Raw genomic sequence first — 15,467 nt, forward strand, 5'->3', positions numbered from 1 at the left:
TTCTGGACGAATTTCCATAACTAAAGCAATGCCCTGGCTTTCTTTACCTCTCATACTGACCCACTGAATAAATAAAGATTTGACTTAAACTCTAAGAGGTTTGAAACTATCCACTTTGGTGGAAATCCATGCGATCCTAATCCTAGAAACAAGAGTTTTGGCAAAGCTGAGGCAAGGGCCTGTCTTAAGGAGCTCTGCTCCCATGCACATCCCTATTCCTGTGACAAACTGGATTCAGAAACACTTCCATTCCAGCCATGGAGAAGCCTAGGTTGCCAGTACCCCTTCCACTAATAACCACCATTTCCCACCAAAACCCCCCAACCCCGAAGACATCAAGGCACTTTCATGCACATCAACAGCTTCAGTGACCAATGAGTGGAAATATTCGTGCCTGCAACCGACCTTGAATATTTGATCTTTGAACTCAGGTGAGGTCAGCTCACCACATTGCAGGTGCCAAGTCCATCCCACCCCTGTACCTGAGGAGGTGCTGCTACTGGAGTGTAGACTGCTAAGGCTACTCATTGGCCTTACGTGAGCACTAGGTGAGTTCAGATACAAGTCAGTTCAGAGATTGCGAGCTTGTGCCTGTAGCATGTTCCATTCCTTACATCTTTGTACTTCTTCCAAGTGCAACACAAAACTTGGCTGGACTGAGGTACTGACACATCAAAATATTTATATTGTGGAAACTGTAAAGTATATGTATTATATGTGTATACATATATATTAAAAGTTGTTTCTAAAGTGTTTGGAATGGCCTCTTTTCCTCTCCTTTCGCTGTGCCAAAGTCACTGAAGAAAATTCCATAAGATGACAAGTAATGGGTTAAAACTTCTACAGTGTTGGGGTTGTATAGGGATTTCCTGATCTCCTGGTGTAACATTGAGTTAAGATTGTCAGAAATCTAGGAAAAACAGACCTTTATTCGACTTCTAGAAGTTTGGGAGAACTCCCTGAGCAAATTCCCTTCCAGTGATGTCTACCTCACTCATTTTTTACAAGTCAGTATTGAATTTGGGATGAACCTTCAATATTTTACTAACTTATGGTAAGGAGTGAAAGTCATTAAAAGGGAGCGCCTGTACCCTATTATTTGGTGAGATTTTAGCTGCCCTGTAACCTCCTTCCATCTCCCCTTCTTTGACAAGGTGGCCTTGGAGTGATTCAGGAGGATGTGAAGCTTTGTTTGATGGTCACTTGAATGCTTCTGCACTGAACTTAGAGTGTCAGTGATGCCATTGTCCACGTTGGAGAGGGTAAAGGGTTGTTGTTGCGTGTAAATGCGATTCTTGATCTACCCAATTTTCAGCTTTGCTGGCTTGTTAGCCATGACTGATACAAGAATTCTTACAGAGTTGATCATTTGTGTTGGCATGACATTTTCATGATTAAACTTTTGCCATAACACAGCCCACTGATATGCCAATATCCCTAAATGTACCATGAGGTAATTCATAGGAGTAGGAACAGGCCATTCAACCCTTTGAGCGTGATCGATAAAAGGTCAGTGCTCCAACAGGCTGGAAGACTACCACAGAGTGAGACTCTCATAGTGATGCAGAGGTCAACGTAGATATATTCAATCCAACCTACCCAAATGGACTGGACTGGAGGTGAGATTATTTCCATCAGGAATGTAAAATAACTTGGTGCTAAGTGAATTTGCAACATTTTCAATCTTTTCTACTGAGGTGCACATGGTGGTTCAAATTCTTTATGGAGACTCATTTCTCACTGTCAGTTCCTCGAATTGGAAACATTTTGGCAATATTTTCAAAGTCATTGGAAAACAAAAAAAAATGATGACGTTGATGATTCAGGTCCCCATTCTACACCCAGTCCAGGACATGCCAGGATAGATTAAGTTCAAGTCAGCACCCCCTCCCTCAGCATTCCATCTGTATATGTTCCACTTGGCAAGTCATTGAGAATGGAGTAAAGTGAAAGGGCTTTGTACATCAGAGTCCACACCTCAACGTGACATGTACCAGATGGAGCTGTGACATTTTTTTGAGGATTCAGAAAACGGTCTGTGCCTGACGTTTCTAAAACTATGCTGGTTGGTTTAGTACCTACAACCACCCGAGTGAGAAATGGTTATCTTTTCAACTACTCACAGCAGGAAGTTCACGTCAGTGGAACAAATTTTCGTCAGGTCTGGAAATGTGTTCAGCCCGGTGTTAAAAATGCCCCTGAAATTGGAGCAGAAACAGTTGACAGGTTAAAAGGTTTTAATGTGTCCATTCTGTCTGCAAAAGCACCTGATATATGATTACACAGATAAGGTATACTGTACAAGGGGAGGGGGCCACTCAGCCCACACGATTCATGTCAGTGGTCAGACTTCCCTTCAGCCTCTTCCAATCGCTCCTCAACTAGACCTAGTACGGCAACTGCTCTGGCAATGACTGCAAGAAACTACAGAGAGTTGTGAACACAGCCCAGTCCATCACACAAACCAGCCTTCCATCTCTTGATTCTACCTATCCTTCCCACTGTCTCGGGAAAGCAGCCAACATAATCAATGATCCCTCCCAACCCGGTTATAATCTCTTCCATCCTCTTCCATCAGGCAGAAGATACAAAAGTTTGAAATCACATACCAACAGATTTAAGATAAGTTTCTTCCCTGCTGTTATCAGATTAATGCACAGACCTCTCATGTATTAGAGTTCACCTTTCTCTGCACCTTCTCTGTAACTGTAACACTATATTCTACATTCTGTTCTATTACCCTGATGTACTTATGTAAGCTATGATTTGCCTGGTTACAATACTGTTCACTGTATCTCAGTACGTGACAATAATAATTCAAATCAAATCTAATGAAATAAAACATTGTATTTCTTTCTCACTAATATGCTGTGTAACTTCCCTTAGACTATGTGTCTAGAGAATCCACTCCAGCGACACTCTCTCTCTCTGGTAGTGAATTCCACAATCTCACTACTTGATTTGGATAAGGAGGTTCATTGTTGAATATTTTATACTGACCTCTGATGCTGGGGCTGGAGCAGCTTTGGGCTTTACCGAGCCTGATAGTCCGTTAGGGCTGAAGTCCCAATGAGGGGCAGTGGGCAGGAAATGATCACTGTAGCCTCCACTCCCAACCTAGGTCACCCCTCACACACCCACACAGATCGGATTTGCTCTGTGATTGGCTGGGCGTTCCCTCTCTGCTACCCTGCAGTATAACGTGGACCTCTGTTGAGGTAGCACCCCAGCTTGAGGAGTCCCCGAGAGTTTCCAACTTGCCTCAGCAGCACCCATCGTGGGTTGGGGGAGGGGAGCCCAAGGCTGCCAGCTCTCTGTTTGGACCGGCTAGCTGCCTTCAAAATCCTCATGTTTGTCCCACAATCATCCGATTTGGCCCAAAGTCTGTCTCATTTCCCATTTCAGAGCGGACTCAAAATGTAAGCATGCCAAAGGCCTCTCCCCAACTGGACAAAGGCCCTCCCTAAAAAGAGCCAGTGTGGCAAAAATACTCTGTCTTTAAAGACAAATCAAACTTAAAAGCATTTGTAATCATTAGGCACCAAACTACAAGAGCTTCCCTTACCCTAGAACCATCTACCAGAAATACCCAAGCATTCGATTTTACTTTTCTATACTTACAGGTATTTCAGAACTGGGAGATTCTTGAAAGCATCTGTTTCAATGTGACTCAAGCTCTTTGTGTTCCGTATCTCTCTGTTTTAAAAATAAATGAGTTATTGGTGCATTCTGTTATTGTAGTTTATCCTCTCTTCATTTCCTCCTCTGAAGGAGCAGTACAAGTCAGAGATTGCAGCTTGTACGATCTCTGTGAGACTGTGATCAGTATGGATCAATGACAAGTACTGTATCAGTCAATCAGTAACATCTCAGCCTAGACTGTGAATGTTCTCAGACTATGTACTGTGTCACAGACAATACCAATCCAGCCCTTACCCTACTTCAATACAAGTCCACTTTCCAGCAGGGATTGGAAAATGTGATCGGGTACCATGATTCATTTTTAAAAAAATTCATTTGTGGGATGTGGGTGTTGCTGACTGGGCCCAGCATTTATTGCCCATCCCTAGTTGCCCCTTGAGAAGCTGGGGGTGAGTTGCCTTCTTGAACTGCTGCAGTCCACCTGCTATGGTTTGTCCCACAATGTCCTTAGGGAGGGAATTCCAGGAGTTTGACCCAGCGACAGGAAAGGAATGGTGATATATTTCCAAGTCAGAAAGGTGACTGGCTTGGAGGGGAACGTAAAGGTGCTGGTGTTACAAGTACCTGCTGTCCTTGTCCTTCTAGATGGAAGTGGTTGTGGGTTTGGAAGGTGCTGTCTGAGGATCTTTTGTGAACTTCTGAAGTGCATCTTGCAGGTAGTAATGATGTGGAGGCGTTGGTGTTGGACTTGGTCAGAAGTCACATGACACCAGTTTATAGTCCAACAGGTTTATTTGAAATCACAAGCTTTCGGACTGTTACTCCTTTGTCAGGTGAAGTCACTGTTCACCTGACAAAGGAGCAGCGCTCTGAAAGGTTGTGGTTTCAAATGAATCTGTTGGGCTATAACCTGGTGTCATGTGACTTCTGACCTTGAAGATAGTAGTGAGTATCGATGGTGGAGGGAGTGGATGTTTGTGAATGTGGTACCAAACAAATGGACTGCTTTGACCTGGGTGTGTCAATCTTCTTGAGTGCTGTTGGAGCTGCACCCAGGCAAGTGGGGAGTATTCCATCAATCTCCCGCCTTGTTCCTTGTAGATGGTGGACAGGTTTTGGGGAGTCAGGAGGTGAGTTACTCACTGCAGTATTCCTGGCTCAGTTGTTAGTGCACTTACCTCTGAACCTCTCGGTTCAAGCCTCACTCTAGGACTTGAGGATAATGAAGACTAAGATCACAGCAGCAGTCCGGAGGGAGGGCCGAACTGTTGATGATGCTGTCTTATAATGAGATGGTAAACTGAGGTCTCACCCCGGTTGGATGCTTATCCAGTTCTGGGCCCCACCTTCTTCAAAGGATAAGAAGATAGCACAGAAAAGACTCACTGGTTGTAAGAATAATGAACTTCAAATGGATTGGGCAGTTTGGATCTGCTTTCCTTGCAAAAGAGGAGATTTGATAAAGGTTTTTGAAATCACAAGGGTCCAGACAGTGTAGACAGAGAAAAGCTATTTCCATTCATGGAAAGAAAGTGAGGCATAGGTTTAAGGTAGAAGAAGTAATGGGGATATGAGGAGAAGTAGTTGGGATGTGGAATACACTGTCTGTCAGTGTGATGGAGGCAGGTTCACCTGAGGTTTTTAAGAGAGAATGAAATCATCAACAGACCTGGAAGAATGTTTCGGGTCATAGGGAGAAAACGGGATAGCAGCACTCAGTAACTCAGTAACTTTCAAAGAGCTAGCACAGACTTAGTGGGCCAAATAGTTCCTTTTGCGCTGAGCAAGGGGACATACTGTTAGGTCATTTTGTCTCGCAATCATCAGGAGAAAATGAGGACTGCAGATACTGGAGGTCAGAGCTGAGAGTGTGGTGCTGGAAAAGCACAGCAGTCAGGCAGCATCCAAGGATCAGGAGAATCGACATTTCGGGCAAAAGCCCTTCAGCCTTGGTTATGAATTAGTTTTAAGAAACGTCTTGAAAGGTCAGAGAGAAAAAGACAGAGAGAAACAAAAAAAATGGTGGGATTTGCAATCCAGAACGTAGGCCTCAGGTCACAATAGTGAAGGTGATTCTGACTGTCAGGTCCACTCTTACATCTCAAAATTAGAGGGCTCTGGCTTCAAACCTCGCTTGAGAATGTGAGCGGGAAATCTGGGCCACCTCTTCAGCCCAGTGGTGAGGGAATGCAGAAGTGTCAGAGGTGCAGTGCTTCCAAATGAGACACTGCATTACGTTCTGCCCTCCTGTTCCAGAGATTGAGGTAGATTGGTGAAGATCATATGAAGAAGGGCAGGAATTTCCTGCTGGTGCCCTACACAACGTGTCTCCTCAATCAACATTGCCCACAAAACAGGGCAAACAAATCGGTCACCTTGGTTTTCTCTGTGGGATCTTGCTTTGCACAAACATGGCAATGTAAAAATTATACACAGGGCATGGTTTACCCTCTCTAGAGGTGGTGATGACATGAAACATTTGGTTGAGTTGGCTCTAGATAGAAGCTCACTCCCTTCCTGACACTTTAACTAATTCCGTTCTGAGCATAAGGCCCATGGGTGAGCTTCTGGATCTGCCACAATTAAGGCCCTAAAGTGGCCATGTCAGGCCCTCAACTTGCCATCTCCCTGATCTCCTGTCTTCCTGGAAGGTAAAAAGGTAGCGAGGTGCAGGATTAGTATGGCACAGTGACCTCTGGCTGAGTTCAGGCTGGGGTTACAAATGCCCCCAGTTTGAGGTGGCAAACAGAAGCCCGGATTGGGTGGGAGGGATGGCAAAGGGATGCTCCTTCCTCTGATCCTCTTCACCCCACCACACTGCAACACTCTTCACGTGAGAAGAGTATAAAATGCAATCTTCGCTTTCTTCTGCGCTGGAACATTTCTGGACGAGTGGACTTTAGGACCCAGAACCTGTTGGTCTCTGATTGATGGGCAGTTTCTGATGACAGTTTGGGGGGCGGGGGGGGCGGGGGCATTGGCTGGCATTCAGGCTGGACATTTTGCCCAGGAACTTGCCCATTCTCAGCGAATGGACGGGTCTCTCCAGAGGTGGGGGTGGCTCTTAGCCATCAGTAAACACACCGGGCCCCAACACTTTGGGAATTTCACCCATGGGCTGAAGCACTTTGCAATGTTTCTGAACAATATGATCCTGCAAAAATAATCCTAAATCTTACCGGTTAACTACTTTACTATAGTGCCGTAGATCCGTTCTCGTGCAATCCAATGTTATAAGAAAATCGCATAATAGCAGCACCATTTATAGTAATGGGGCCTGAACCACATTTAAACCAATACACGCTTTAAAACTTCATGATTTAGAAACAGTGTTCCCGATTTGTCAATCACAGTATAACAAAATTCACATTAACGAAACACATTACAGCAGAACGGCCTGTATCTAATGCCCACTCAAACATCATGAGAAAGGAAAAGAAAAAGCCGGAAGGCCACAAATGGATTCGACACTTAGAATATGCACAAAATGTAGCATTGGATTCACTCACTGCTTTATACCAAGCGAGATTTAGAGATCAAACAGTTGCCTGAGGCTTGAAATCCTGCAAGCTGTTACGCTTTTCATGGTTCTTGGGACTTTGTTCATTTGGAAAGAGAAGGAATCTCTTAATGCCCATCAACGTTGCCTTTGTGAAGTCAGTGCTGAATACGATGGCTTCTACTCTCACTATAGAAATACTGCACCAGGAGGAGGCCATTCAGCCCCTCAAACCGTTACGAATTTTAAGTGAATCTGTGTCTCAATAGCATTGCCTTTATTGGTCAGTGTATTGAGTACAGGAGTTGAGAGGTCATGTTGTGGCTGTACAGGACATTGGTTCGGCCACTGTTGGAATATTGCGTGCAATTCTGGTCTCCTTCCTATCGGAAAGATGTTGTGAAACTTGAAAGGGTTCAGAAAAAATTTACAAGGATGTTGCCAGTGTTGGAGGATTTGAGCTACAGGGAGAGGCTGAACAGGCTGGGGCTGTTTTCCCTGGAGCATCAGAGGCTGAGGGGTGACCTTATAGAGGTTTACAAAATTATGAGGGGCATAGATAGGATAAATAGACAAAGTCTTTTCCCTGGGGTGGGGAAGTCTAGAACTGGAGGGGATAGGTTTAGGGTGAGAGGGGAAAGATATAAAAGAGACCTAAGGGGCAACTTTTCATGCAGAAGGTGGTACGTATATGGAATGAGCTGCCATAGGAAGTGGTGGAGGCTGGTACAATTGCAACATTTAAAAGGCATTTGGATGGGTTGGTTGTGCTACTCACAGAAACGCTCTTTCTGAAATTTTCAATGTCCCATGACCCTCCCTGGCAATTTTGGGTTTAGAGAGACCCCACTCCCCACCCCCACCATTGCCATACGTGGTGTCACTTTTCACATTATTGGGGCCAGTAGCCTCAGGAATCATATACTCACATGTGTGTAACTTTATCCAAATTGAAGAATGCATGTGCATCCACTTTCTGAAGTACTGCATCAATTGAAATGTATCTGGAAGGGAAATGGAAAAGATTTACAAGGATGTGAATGGGGTTGGGAGTTTTGAGCTACAGTGAGAGGCTGAATAGGCTGGAGCTATTTTCCTGGAGCATTGGAGGCTGAGGGATGACCTTATAGAGGTTTATAAAATCATAAGGGGCATGGATAGTTTGAATATCAAGGTCTTTTTTCCCAGAGTAGGGGAGCCCAAAACTAGAGGGCATAGGTTTAAGGTGAGAGGGGAAAGATTTAAAAGGGATCTAAAGGGCAATTTTTCACGCAGAGATTGGTGCATGTATGGAACGAGCTGCCAGAGGAAGTGGTGGAGGCTGATATAAATACAGCAATTAAAAGGCATCTGGATGTGTATATGCATAGGAAGGGTTTGGAAGGATATGGCCAAGTGCTGGCAAATGGGACTAGATTAGGTTAGGTTAGGATATCTGGGCAGCATGGACGAGTTGGACCAAAGAGTTTTTTTTAGAATTAGAATCCCTACAGTGTGGAAACAGGCCCTTCAGCCCAACAAGTCCACACTGACCCAACCCACCCAGATCCATTCCCCTACATTTACCCCTGACTAATGCACCCAACCCACACATTCCTGAACACTATGGGCAACTTAGAACGGCCAGTTCACCTAATCTGTACATCTTTGTGGGAGAAAACCGGAGCACCTGGAGGAAACCTCATACAGACAGTCACCCAAGGCTGGAATTGTACCCGGGTCCCTAGTACTGTGAGGCAGCAGTGCTAACCACTGTGTCACCATACCGCCCCATTACATTAGATTCCCTATAGTACTGAAATAGGCCCCTTCGGCCCAACAGGTCCACACTGACCCTCCGCAGAGTAATGCACCCAGACCCAGTTCCCTACCCTATATTTACCACTGACGAATGCACCTCACACTGTGTGTAATTTAGCACAGCGAGTTCTCCTGACCAGCACATCTTTGGACTGTGGGAGGAAACTGGAGCACCCGGAGGAAATCCACGCAGACACGGGAAGAACGTGCAAACTCCACACAGACAATTGCCCGAGGCTGGGATCAAACTCGGATCCCTGGTGCTGTGAGGCAGCAGTGCTAACCACTGAGCCACCAAGCTGCCGTCTGATTCCATGCTGTACATGGAATATGTACTATGATTATGATTCTAATTGGAATGTAACCATTAAAATTGGAGAGGTAGCCACTTTTTTCTCAATTGCCACATTTAGACAAATACTTGAATGTTCACATTCCTGTAATTTCACACATTGCCTTGACACAAGATTAATTTCTATCTTTCTTTTCCCTTCTCTCCAAAAGTTCCCATCCCATGAAACATGAGCTCACATCCCCAGAGGCAGTGCCACTACCACCACATCTCTGTCTCTTTCTAAAACTATAAGATCTGATGTGTCACACCATAAGATGTAAGAGCAGACACAGATCAATCAGCCCATTGAGTCTGCTCCGCCATTCAATTAGATCATGGCTGATCTCATCATCTTCAACTCCACTTTCCTGGTTTTTTCCATAATGTTTAATTCCCTCACTAATGAAAAATCTGTCCACCTCAGTCTTGAATATACTTAGTGACCCGGCCTCAACAGCACTCTGTGGTAATGAATTCACTCTCGTCTAAGAGAAGAAATTCCTCCTTATCGCTATTTTAAATCTTTACTCTGAGATAATGCCCTCTGGTCGTAGACTCTCCCACGAGGCCAAACAACTATCATGGTATTCAAACAGATAAAAGACTTTACAGACAATCAATTTTTCTATGTATATTTTCAGTTACATCACACTGTAAATGTTTGCTATAAATTGTGTTAGGATTGAACCCTCCACTATCACCTGATGAAGGAGCGACGCTCCAAAAGCTAGTGTGCTTCCAATTAAACCTGTTGGACTATAACCTGGTGTTGTGTGATTTTTAACTTTGTACACCCCAGTCCAACACCAGCATCTCCCAACCATTGTGCATTTGCCTTGTCAAATTCTGTCAGAATACTGTATCTTTCAATAAGGTCATCTCCCATTCTTCTAATTTCCAATGAGTACAGTCCCAACTTGCTCAATCTCTCCTCATAAAACAATCCCTCCATACCCAGGATTAACCTAATGAACCTTCTTTGGACTGCATCCAATACCACAAAAGTTTCATTTTCTTCCTAAAGCTCTCTGTCTCTCTCTTTCTCTCACTCTCCCTCTACCTCTCACTCTTCTCCTTGTTGTTGAAGTTCCTGACTTATGCCATGCAAGAGAATCACAAATACCTTCTCACACTGGTATGAGTTTGAATTTGACCAACCCTCTGAGAATGGTCTAAGAAGCTAAGAGCAAGCCTGTAGAATTTGGGAGGGGAGGCAGGGGGGTGGGGATATAATGTTCTTGCCACATTACAATCCTACCTGGAGTGGGACACCAGCCGGATCTCCCTCCCAGAGGTCAGCTAGCTGTGAGCTACTGACGGAGCCAATGAAGGTCCTCCTCCTGGCCTTGCTGGCGGTTGTCGAGTGGCTGGGCAAGTCTTCCCTTGCTGATTCAATTAAAGCGGAAACCCTGACAGACTGTATGAAAGAGAAGGCCGTTTCTGTGCTGTGACACACAGTGACCATCCACAGTCTATGATTCATACCTCCAGCCATCTCCTGAACAATAATCGCAAATCATGCTTGATTTCTCTGGCGTAAACATTCATCAAGTCACAAGGTGAATCATCACAGAATATTATGTCTGACAAGTGGGGAAATTTATCAAAGGAAACAAGGTTGGGAACACTGATTTTATCAGATCAAGTTTTCATATTCACCATGTCCACTCTCTCCTATTGCATCAATTTCAACACAGTTGCCCAATGGTTAGCGCCAGGGACCCAGGTTCAATTCCAGCCTCGGGCGACTGTCTGTGTGGAGTTTGCGCATTCTCCCTGTGTCTGCGTTATGGTTAGAGTGAAGGTTAGTGTCAAGGCTTGGGATATGGTCAGGGTGAAGGTTTTGGTTAGGGTTAGGGGTTGGATCAAGGCTCAAGTTATGGCTAGGGTTAACATTACAGTTGGGGTTAGGGTTAAAGTTAGGGTTTGATGCTGCGAACCTGTTCTGGATTCTTGCTGCCTTCCAGGGACATTGTGGTACATGAAGTCCAGGAAAAGGCCATTCGGCCCTACTGTCTTGTGCTGATCAAGTCTCCTCCTACCCCACACAACCCAAATCTACCAGTATATCCTTCTGGCCCTTTCTCCCTCGTGTGTCAATCTACCTCTCCATTTATTTGAATCTATACTATGTATTCCCCTCAGACACTCCTTGTGGTCGTAGATTTTACATTTTCAATGTTCCCCTGAATGTTTATCCTGAATGCCCTATTTTGTTTAGGGCTGAATCCCATACGCGATTATGTTGGACCCAGGATTTACTGTGAGATGACGGGGTTTGACTGTGGGAAATAGTGTAGACTGGGTGATAACAGATCAGGCGTGCAGGAGGAGGCAGTGTCCTAGTAGTATTATCGCCTGATTATTAATCCTGCAATCCAGAATAATGTTCTGGGGACCTGGGTTCAAATCCTGCCACGGCAGATGGTGGACTTTGAATTTAATTTTAGTAGAAATGAAGAAATAGGCAGAATGAACACATGGCTTGACAGACACTGTAGGAGGGAGGGGTTCAGATTTGTTGGGCATTAGGACCGGTTCTGAGGAAGGTGGGATAGTCTACATCTGAACCAGACCGCAACCAATGTCCTTGGGGGAGTTTTTGCTACTGCTGTTGGGGAGGTTTTAAACTAATGTGGCAGGGGACTGGGAACCAGAAGAGAAAACATGTAGGCAGTGAGGCGGAGACTGGGGACTGTAAGAATTATGAAGATAGCATTAATAAAGGGCAGAATAGGCAGAGAGCAGGTGAGCGCAAAAGAACTGGTGGCCTGAAATACATCTACTTTAATGCAAGGAGTATAGCGTGTAAGGCAGATGGACTTAGGGCTTGGATTGGTGCCTGGGAGTATGACATTATTGCCATCACAGAGTCTTGGTTGAAGGAAGGGCATAATGATTGGCAACTAAATGTTCCAGGATATAGACATTTCAGACAGGACAGTGAGGGAAGTAAAAGAGGGGGTGGAGTTGCATTGCTGGTCAGGGACGATATCACGGCTGTGCTAAAGGAGGACACTGTGGCGGTCTTGGGTAGTGAGACATTATGGGTGGAGCTGAGAAATAAGAAGGGTGCAGTTACATTGTTGGGGCTGTATTACAGGCCTCCCAACAGTGAGCGTGAGGTAAAAGAACAAATAGGTAAACAGATTATGGAAAGGTGTAGAGGCAATAGGGTAGTGGTGATGGGAGATTTTAATTTTCCCAACATTTACTGGGATACACTTAGTGGAGAAAGTGAGGACTGCAGGTGCTGGAGATCAGAGCTGAAAATGTGTTGCTGGAAAAGCGCAGCAGGTCAGGCAGCATCCAAGGAACAGGAGAAAAGATTCCTGAAGAAGGGCTTATGCCCGAAACGTCGATTCTCCTGTTCCTTGGATGTTGCCTGACCTGCTGTGCTTTTCCAGCAACACATTTTCAGCTGGGATACACTTAGTGTCAGAGGTCTGGATGGAGTAGAATTTGTATGAAGCATCCAGGAGAGTTTTCTAGAGCAGTTTGTCAATAGTCCGACGAGGGAAGAGGCCATTTTGGACCTGGTACTGGGGAACGAGCCAGGATAAGTGTTAGAAGTTGCATTGGGGATTTTTTTGGGAACAGAGACCACAATTCTGTACGTTTTACAATATTCGTAGATAAAGAAGAGAGTGGTCCTAAGGGAAGAGTACTAAACTGGGCCAAGGCCAATTATATCAAAATTAGGCAGGAGTAGGGAAATGTGGATTGGACACAGCTATTTGAAGGGAAGTCCACATTTGAGATGTGGGAGGCTTTCAAAGATAGGTTACCTGCAGTGCAGGATAGGCATGTCCCGTTGAAGGCAAAGGATAGGAAAGGCAAGATTCGTGAACCATGGATGACAGGAGAAATTGTATGACTAGCCAAGAGGAAAAGGGAAGCGTACATAAGTCTAGGCAGCTGAGGACAGAACAGGCCCTGGAGGAATATCGGAAGAGTTGGACAACTCTTAAACAAGGAATCAAGCGGGCTAAAAGGGGTCATGAAATTGCCTTAGCTAGCAGAATTAAGGAAAATCCCAAAGCATTTTACTCTTATGTAAGAAGCAAGCGGCTAACTGGAGAAAGGATTGGTCCACTAAAAGATAATGAAGGAAGGCTGTGTGCCGAAAGTGAGAGAATGGGTGAGATTCTGAATGATTACTTTGCATCAGTGTTCACTGAGGAGAGGGACATGATGAATCTTGAGATTAGAGATAGAGGTTTGATTAGTCTGGATCACGTTGGCATAAGTAGCGAAGGTGTGTTGGGTATGCTAGAGGTTATTTAGGTGGACAAATCCCCAGGACTAGATGGGATCTATCCCAGGTTGCTGAGGGAGGCGAGAGAGGAAATAGCTGGGGCCCTGACAGATATCTTTGTAACATCCTTAAATACAGGTGAGGTGCCGGAGGACTGGAAGGTTGCTCATGTTGTCCCCCTGTACAAGTAGGGATATTCCGGGTAACTACAGACCAGTGAGCCTGACGTCGGTGGTGGGGAAGTTGCTGGAGAAGGTACTGAGAGATAGGGTCTATTTATATTTGGAAAGGAATGAGCTTATCGGTGATGGGCAACAAGGTTTTGTGCGGGGGAGATTGTGCCTTACCAACTTAATAGAGTTCTTTGAGGAAGTGACCAAGTTGTTAGATGAAGGAAGGGCTGTTGATGTCATATACATGGACTTGAGTAAGACGTTTGATAAGGTTCCCCATTGTAGACTAATGGAGAAAGTGAAGTCACATGGTGTGCAGGGTGTTCTAGCTAGGTGGATAAAGAACAGGTTGAGCAACAGGAGACAGAGAGTAGTAGTTGAAGGGAGTTTCCCGAAGTGGAGAAAGGTGACCAGTGGTGTTCCACAGGGGTCAGTATTGGGGCCACTGTTGTTTGTAATATACATAAATGATCTAGAAGAGGGCACTGTTGGTATGATCAGCAAGTTTGCAGAGTAGGTGGGACCTCTACAAGCAGGATGGTCTTCATCTGAACCAGAGGGGTACCAATATCCTGGGGGGGGGAAATTCGCTACGGCTATTGGGGTGGATTTAAACTAATCCAGCAGGGGGATGGGAACCAAAATTGTAGCTCGAGTATGAAAAGGTTGAGAGTAGGGAGGTCTAAAATCAGGTTTCAGGGACGCAAGATGGCACCGGCAAGCAAGAAGTTGGTTTGAAGTGTGTCTACTTCAACGCCAGGAGCATCCAGAATAAGGTGGGTGAACTTGCAGCATGGGTTGGTACCTGGGACTTCGATGTTGAGGCCATTTCAGAGACATGGATGGAGCAGGGACAGGAATGGTTGTTGCAGGTTCCAGGATTTAGATGTTTCAGTAAGAACAGAGAAGGTGGTAAAAGAGGGGGAGGTGTGGCATTGTTGGTCAAGGACAGTATTACAGTTGCAGAAAGGATGTTTGAGGACCCGTCAACTGAGGTAGCATGGGCTGAGGTTAGAAATAGGAAAGGAGAGGTCACCCTGTTGGGAGTTTTCTAGAGGCCTCCGAATAGTTCCAGAGATGTAGAGGAAAGGATAGCAAAGATAATTCTCGATAGGAGTGAGAGAAACAGGGTAGTTGATATGGGGGACTTCAACTTTCCAAATATTGACTGGGAACACAATAGTACCAGTACTATAGATGGGTCAGTTTTTATCCAGTGAGTGCAGGAGGGCTTCCTGACACAGTATGTAGACAGGCTAACAAGGGGCAAAGCCACATTAGATTTGGTACTGGGTAATGAGCCCGGCCAGGTGTTAGATTTGGATGTAGGTGAGCACTTTGGTGATAGCGATCACAATTCTGTTATGTTTACTTTAGTGATAGAAAGGGATAGGTGTGTACCACTGGGCAAGAGTTACAGCTGGGGGAAAGGCAATTACGATGCGATTAGGCAAGATTTAGAAAGCATAGGATGGGGAAGGAAACTGCATGGGATAGGCGCATTAGAAATGTGGAGCTTATTCAAGGAAAAGGTACCGTGTGTCCTAGACAGGTATGTACCTGTCAGGCAGGGAGGAAGCTGTAGAGCGCGGGAGCCGTGGTTTACGAAGGAAGTGGAATCTCTGGTCAAGAGGAAGAAGAAAGCTTATGTTAGGGTGAGATGTGAAGGCTCAGTTAGGACGCTTGACGGTTACAAGGTAGCCAGGAAAGACCTAAAGAGAGAGCTCAGAAGAGCCAGGAGGAGACATGAGAAGTTGTTGG

General features: G+C 45.1%; 1 protein-coding gene across 1 annotated transcript in view; it reads right to left on the bottom strand.

Annotated features, from left to right (window-relative positions):
- LOC122553950 (thyrotropin receptor-like) overlaps positions 1 to 15,467 on the bottom strand; it is a 58,176-nt gene that overhangs the window by 13,619 nt on the left and 29,090 nt on the right. Inside the window, exons 3-5 of the mRNA XM_043698454.1 lie at positions 8,071 to 8,145; positions 3,622 to 3,696; positions 2,124 to 2,198 (exon numbers count right to left, since the gene is read on the bottom strand). Of these exons, the coding sequence (XP_043554389.1) occupies positions 2,124 to 2,198; positions 3,622 to 3,696; positions 8,071 to 8,145 (225 nt within the window). The remainder of the gene's footprint in view (positions 1 to 2,123; positions 2,199 to 3,621; positions 3,697 to 8,070; positions 8,146 to 15,467) is intronic.

The sequence above is a fragment of the Chiloscyllium plagiosum genome, chromosome 10, assembly GCF_004010195.1.
Source record: "Chiloscyllium plagiosum isolate BGI_BamShark_2017 chromosome 10, ASM401019v2, whole genome shotgun sequence".
Lineage (NCBI taxonomy): Eukaryota > Metazoa > Chordata > Chondrichthyes > Orectolobiformes > Hemiscylliidae > Chiloscyllium > Chiloscyllium plagiosum.